The sequence below is a fragment of the Filicampus tigris genome, chromosome 16 (assembly GCF_054856515.1).
Source record: "Filicampus tigris isolate MCC_2025a chromosome 16, RoL_Ftig_1.0, whole genome shotgun sequence".
NCBI classification, from domain to species: Eukaryota; Metazoa; Chordata; class Actinopteri; order Syngnathiformes; family Syngnathidae; genus Filicampus; species Filicampus tigris.
The window spans coordinates 10,337,501-10,345,000 of record NC_141232.1 but is presented as its reverse complement, the minus strand read 5'-3'; the positions used below and the strand labels follow the sequence as shown (position 1 = coordinate 10,345,000).

General features: G+C 39.9%; 1 protein-coding gene across 1 annotated transcript in view; it reads right to left on the bottom strand.

The window, feature by feature from the left end:
* The window catches only part of syngr3a (synaptogyrin 3a), a 9,338-nt gene that overhangs the window by 729 nt on the left and 1,109 nt on the right, over positions 1-7,500 (bottom strand). Inside the window, exons 2-4 of the mRNA XM_086056310.1 lie at positions 5,913-6,147; positions 4,976-5,121; positions 1-3,663 (exon numbers count right to left, since the gene is read on the bottom strand). The exon at positions 1-3,663 is cut by the window's left edge and continues 729 nt beyond it. Coding sequence (XP_085912436.1) covers positions 3,451-3,663; positions 4,976-5,121; positions 5,913-6,147 — 594 coding nt within the window. The 3' untranslated portion in view covers positions 1-3,450. The remainder of the gene's footprint in view (positions 3,664-4,975; positions 5,122-5,912; positions 6,148-7,500) is intronic.

Below are 7,500 nucleotides of genomic sequence, written 5' to 3'. Positions count from 1 at the left end.
ACACCCAGCCACACTTTACATTGCCCTACTACCTCTGTGTATGTTTGAAAAGTTAGGAATTCAATTTACCGTATTTATGCAAATAGTGGTCAGGGGCATTTTTTTCTGAAAGTGCAGATAAGGGCGGCATCTATTTGGGCAGAGGCCTTTCTTTCGACACCTATCCATCTATTCTCTGTACCGGTTAAGATCACTGGGGTACACCTTGAAATGTGTACACCATTTAGACTTAACATTTTTTGGGGGGAAAAACAATCAAAAGTCCCTGTAAAGTGAAATGTCTTTCAAATTTGACACACTACAGAGTGTCGGTAACAACCCAACCCCCCAAAACTGTATAAGTACATAATAGGACACTTCAAAATTGTGAAAAATCAAACTACTCTCCCTGCTCTCGAACACTGTGGGTGTTCCCGCTCAAGTGTCAATCAAATTAGGCAACACAGTTTAATGCTACATCTCCACAATTCAGTACTACATAGTTCTCAGTCCCTGCACATTTTCAATAATTATCTTCGGACATGTAAAACATTAAGAAACAAATCTCTGAATTCACTTTACAGGGTTTTGAATAGTTTTTGTGGCATTTTTCTTTGGTGGTGTGCCATGAGTTTGGATGGATGCCTTGGCTCAATATTGGTTGGGAACACTGTATTAGAGGTCATTATTTGAGGAAATACAGGAAAAACGTCCCTCAGCATTTAGTTGGTGGTTATATTGGCTAGACAGATGTAGCGCAAACCAGCACTCGTACGTTCCCCTTATCCACTATAAAATACATTTGGAGATTGACCGAAAATGCCAGAAGCATTCTGTGGTGCATCTTTTTTTCTGTTTCAATGACAGGAAATAATGCTCTTGGATTTTATGTAATATTTAAATAAATACACTTTCCACTTGCAGCTAGGTGAATCATATGTAAGAATCTGATCTGATTCCTTCCCGGAAGTAGGAAACAACGCAATTTTCGTGAATGAAGGCCATTGATTTTCTCTCTTTCTATAACTGCCCGCTTAAACATCTTTGATCTCACTGATTATTTTTAACTCCCAATTGTTTGCGTTCACTGGGACTCAATTGATGTGATTGTGACATCAGTGATGTTGAAATTGAATAAAGAGTCAGCAGGCTGTGCCACTTAAAGACTCTAAGGCCTGTTTTTGTCGCGGAGCCTGACAGGAAATGAAACACTGAAGGTCAGTTGCAGGCCGAAGCTTACACAGCAGCGTCATGCAGTTTTTGGGGATGGAGCGCATTCATATGCATCATAACTATTAGAATCATTAGTAAAATGAGAGAAAAATGGGGGGCACTGTCAGCTGCATTCATGGCTGTTGAATCTCACTTTACAGTGTTAGTTTCATACAATAATGTCATGCATTTTCCTCTTGTGGTTACTTACTAAAGAGAGCCCTAGTTGTCCCTTTGCATCTGTACCAGCTCAGTTCAGCAGAGGGCGCTGTTGCACGGGAGCAAATTCAGCACAGGCAAGTCTTATGCGCTAGGAGAGTAATAACACTTAGATTTGATCGAACATTTCTATTAGCAATGTCCTTCCTCATTCCTAAAACCTGTTCTTGAAAATAAGTATAACGCAACAACATTTTTAACGCATTCACACTCAAGCATACACACGACTGTCCCGGTTAACTCTTCGCGGCCCTCCTCTCTCCCTCTCACCATGGCAACAGAACCTCAAAGGAGACTTATAGTTTGGCATGTGACCACACGACATCCTCTCCCCCAGACCTCACTCGCGAGTCGCCGTAAACAGACAGTAGTAATGTGTTCAAAAAGAAGAAAAGATTCATAAGAACATAGGGCAGTTTGGCAGCTTCGAAAAAGTAAACAAAAACACAACTGATGTACAAAAGATTCTCTCGACGTACTCGAGACTCGAGATTCAACCTCAAATGACACACAACCTACATTCCTTGGTACAGAAATTCATACAGGTACATTTGGGGGGAGTCCACCTCAGTCAGGGAGGAATATGTTGCATTTCACCATTACATGCATGACAATAATAAATAGTCACTGAAAGCTTGTTTTGGATTCAAAATTCTACAAGTCAAATTTGCCTGAGGTTTGGTTGTACAATTCAAAGCTGAATAAAGTGTGTCATTTGAGGCAGAGCCTACGATTGGTTGAAAATGGATATATAGAAAGTGAACACACCCGTTACAATACAAATGACCTTTTTGCAAAAGATAATGTGACGTATAACCAGTGCTTTACAATTGAAAATATACTTTTGTTGCAGGGACTATATCCACGTAGGCTACTCGTACATGTCACTAAATTTGAATATCAAAAAATGAAAACTCATTATACAGAGACCAATTACTACATAATTTCTCTATTAAAAATCATTTTGATTATTTGAATTTAGATTTTTTTTTTGTGGGGCGGTATAAGCTATAACTGTCAATGTTATAAAAATTGAGATCAGGTAATGTTTCACATTGTGCGTAGTGCATCTATAAAATATGACATTTGCTTTTTGAATTGAATTGCTGAAATACATTGCTTTACATTGGTTATAAAAAGTCTACACACAATTTTTATTCTATAAAAACCTGGCATATGAACAGGGGTGTGTAGACTTTTTCTACCCACCGTATATACTGTAATGTACAATAACCCAATTAAAACTCAATATTCAGATCCTAGCAACAACACTTACTAGTTGAAACATACATGTTTTCGTATGTACAGATTATAGGTCACATTATTATTATTTTTTTTTCAAAATGTCACGGTGATATTTGACCAGGATGTGTTTTCACTTTCTACAGTCACCGCAAAGTAGTCTACTTACACCACAGTACAGTATAGTACACAGCAATCTGCATGAGAATGTGAGATATTGCACTTAGTCACAAAAACATTGTTGTGATGATGATGTTCAGCATGTGTAAATCTACTTCAGTTAAGTCACTGTCAGTACAGTATGGCACTTCAGTTGCTATCTCTACATTTGGAAACATGCAGATTCAATACACATTATCACTGTTTAACTGCAGCAAGAGGAGAAGAAAACAAATTGAAATGAAACAAATCAAAAAACATTCCTCAGAACAGTTTGGCATGAGACAGAATAGTTTATATTTCAAGTGACGGTGCCTTTTGTCATACTGCTTACTAGTTGATATCCTATTTAGTGTGTGAATACTGCAAAATGGCCTAATCTTCTATGGTTCCTCCTCTTGTTTTTTTTTTTTTTAATTATTATTATTATTATCCTAATCTGCATGAAAGTGAGTCTAGAAAAGTGCAGATAAAGCTGGAATGTTCACGTAAACAACAAGAGGAGGAAACAAAACAGCAGATTTTTTTTTTTTAATGTACCACCATTGAAAATTCAGCCCACATTGACTGCGAGTGGGCCATGACAAAGAGCAATTGTGTTTTAGTTCCCCTCATCTCATCTTTTTCTATGTATCACCTCTAGTAAATGGGAACCTGGTATGTGGGTGCTGCGTTGTTCTCTGTAAACGGAGGATTTTGGTAGGTGTCTGTGGGCTCGGTGTTGCCCCCTGCCCCTGGCGAGTTGGAGGGTAACGGCTGGGTGGGGGCTGCGCCGTCCAAGTGCTCTGAGGTGAACAAGGTCATGTCAGTGCCCAGCAGGTACTTCTGCACCGCACGCACTGTAAGACCGGCCTGTAAGCACAATTGGATGGCGACATTATATAATTTTTATTTATGTATTTATTGTTGAAAAAACATTCACTCAATGGACAATTTGAAATACGGGTGGTGTAGCATGGGTCAAGTATGGTTTGCTCCATTCTTTAATCTGCCCTTATTTACAAGTATTTACATTTTCAAGTCTTTTTGTAAATGTAATTTCATGAGATTGTAGGGAGTTCTGAAAGTGGCTGTTTGTACTTCAGTGATGCTTTGCTTTACTCTACAGCCACTAATGATCCGCTTGTCCTTTAAATGGCAAGGAGCCATATTTGGTAACTTAAACTTTAATCGACATGGATTCCTCACTCTGATGCGCTACCATCAGAGTACCAGCCAAAGCTTATCAAATTAAATCGTTCATATCATGTAATGAAAAAAATCCAATACACAGGTATATTATTGCCAGTATTAATGATAATGTGAAATGATGACCGTGTCTTTTTATGAAGGCGTATTAAGAGTTACACTGAACAGAAGACTAGGGGGAAAAAAAGTTGTTTTGGAAAATGAAGTCATAAGTGAATTCCAAAATTCCTTCACAAATCTAAAATTCCGCTGTGAGAGCAGCGGCTGCTGTTGTCTCCAAAGGCTGATTAAACATTGTGAATATTTACTGTATTTTTTACATATTACACATGACAATGGTGCCTTGAGATACACATTTAATTTGTTCCATGAACATGCTTGTGACTCAAAACACTCTCAAATCATCTCTCCTTATTGTCAATTCATTCCAGCCCCAAAAAAGGTTGGTGTTTGTATTTTTAATAAGGAAAATAGCACTCTATAATATTGCGCTTTATGAAAACAGTAATAGTGTAATTAAATAGAAAATAAAGAATTGAACAGATTGTACATCATTATTTAATGCTACAATTAATTTCTTTGTGCTGTTCCTTCTGGTGTGACCTGCTTGGCTGCGTGGTGGGAGTATAATAATAGTCATGTGAATAGAGAAAAATAGGCTCTTCTACTACTACTAGATGCTGCAATATTAATCATTTTTTGTAGAGGATAAATAATAAATGCCTGTGAAAATGTTTAATTATCTTTTTGGGTTGCTTTAGTTTGACAGTACACTTCAAATGGGATAAAACAGCTTGTTCAATTGTTCAAGATTTGTCAAGCTGCTGCTTATTGGGAAGTGAGTTGAATTGAATTCACTACCACCAGACAGCAAAAACGAGTCAAGTCGGGTCACTCGTATCTCAAGGCGCCACTGTAATGTGCTGTAGGATAGTGGTTGGAAATCACCGCATTTAGCATAATTTGAATTTCTTACCCAAGTAATGATGGAGAAGAAAGAGAAGGCGATTGCAGCCCGAGCTGCGTCAGCGCCCTGGTTGAGGGGCAGCTCAGCGGTCGTTGTTCGAGACCACTGGTTGGCCAGAAAGCAAAAACTTACAAAGTACAAGAAGGCCCAAAAACCTGCCAGAAACAGAGACACAGCTGCTTTGTAATGAGAGAAACACACGGTTGTGAGGGTTCACCAGCTGTTGTTTCTTGATTGAAACTTGAAAGGTTTCCATTCTCGTAATATCACCTGGTGTGACGTTTCATTGATCACAAATAAGGAAGTGGGCCAGCTTTGTGTGCATCTGAAGGGGGAACCCCAAGCTATTTTAGACATCTACAGTACAAGATAATCAGTGTTTTGCTAGCTGAGGTTGGCTGTAACAAATATTCCCTGACAAAGTATAGGACTGTAAAAATGATGATGTCAGGGTCATCTTAAGGATGAATTTGTCATGAATTTCTACAAGTCTGTATAACTCCTACGACACACACGCTATGAAAAATGGAGTGGATAGAATAAATCAGGAATAATCAGTCCTTCTCAAATCGAGAGGGCACGGTGCGATGCCAGGGCATGTAACCCAGGAAATGTTTTTTTTTTTGCCGCACTAGAAAAAAGTGTAATTGCACATCCACTACAGTTGGTGGCAGTGGTGCGCAAGTGTGTACTTACAACAATTTTATACACAAATTTGACAATTTATAGTCGCGGTGGTGAGTTTGGGGGGCACAAAATATTTTCTTCTTTTTGAGGGGGCGTAACAGAAAATAATGGAGAAGCATCGGAGTAAATTCATGTCATGTCATGGAACAAATATGTTTAGGCCTTTACTGGCTCTGATCTCAACAACCACCAGTGGCGTTGACAGTCTTGTCCCAGAGGGGAAACCCATCTGCGTGTCAGCACTCGGCCGCGTCCTCACCTGAGAAGCCGATCTCAAGCATGACGGCCTTCTTGCGGTCTTTGACGGAGCTGATGGAAGAGAATTTGTAGTCGAGCAGCAGGAAGAAGGAGCAGGCCAGCAGGCCCACCAGGCCCACGAACACACCGTAGTTGCATGCGTCCGCGTTCTTGTTGAAGACACAGTAGAGGCGCTCGCTGCCTATGTTCACATAGCCCTCGTTCACGATGGAGGCGAACACCACCAGCGAGAAGATCTTAAGGACAGGGACAGGAAAAGGAAAATGAGACAATTGCAGAAATACAGTAAGACTCGAAAAAATATTCTTTCTTTCCACTGACTGAACAGTTCACGGGGTACAACTGGACAAGACCTGTATCATAATTCTAAAAAGTCAACCCCAAATCTTTCTTTACAATAACATGTTCTATGCAGTCCCACTAGTCGAAACACAGCATTCTGATTAATATTGCGTTTTGTGGAATATGAGTAAAGCAGTAAAATACACAAGTTTTTAGCAATCTCGGGGGGCGGCCATTTTGTCACTTGCTGTCGGCTGAAAATGATATCACAGTTGCTCAGGGCTCTGGTAACGACCAATCATGGCTCAGCTACAGAAAACAGGCGTAAACATACAAGACGTTGTCTCGGTCTGGATTTGCAAAGTGTAATGCTGTTGAGTAAGACCAGCAGATCAATCACACAGTGAATGCCAATCGCAGTTCCTCCAACCGACTCAGACAGCTTGGAGAGCTCCATTTCTCGCTGTAGCAACGGTTGAGCTCTTGCAGAATTTATCTTGTGTGTGTTCAGTTATTTTTCCTACACAAGTATCTGTACTCCCAAATTTAGTAGTGTTTTTGGATACTATTGCCACCTTTGTAATTTAGGAACCATTTAACCTGATCTTAATTCTTCTCAGTGTCTCCTTTTTGAATCAGACAGAAATTATTTGTTGATTATTTTTCGTAGACACGTCGCTCTTTAATAAGCACACTCGGCAGTGTTGCAAGTGAACATCTCTGCACGCGCTCCGACCAAAGGCAGTAACCTAATTTCCATCCTTTCTGTTTTACGACTGACCGGAGAGTTTGATGCTTCGCTTCCTTTCCAGAATCAAACAGTCCTGAGGCATTGTGTGTGTGCTTGAAAAGCATGCGTGTCACAAGTTGCAATCGCAAATTCTATAACGTTAATCTTCTTTTTCCTCATCAACAACTCTCCTTGATAAATCCGTCTTTATTCTTCTCGTACATGCAAACACTGGTCAGTTGAGTAACAGCGGATGGCAGAACAGGGCCATGTGACACACACTCACACACACCCACATGGGGGGTGTGGGTCATATGATGGCGGAAGGACACACAAAGGCAGAATGTCGGCTCCAAAAACACATGTGTACATCTAATCTGCTTAGATACACAGGTGGTTCGAGGGAACATGGGAATGGAATATGGGAATGGGAATACTCCATTTATACACTTTTTAGTCTTACATGTTGCAGCCATTTATGTAAGGAAGAACAGCCTTTGTCATGAAAGTGCATTCAGCATGTTAAATGATAAGCTAATGATGGGAGGTTAGCTGGTAATGGTAATGAATGACTTTC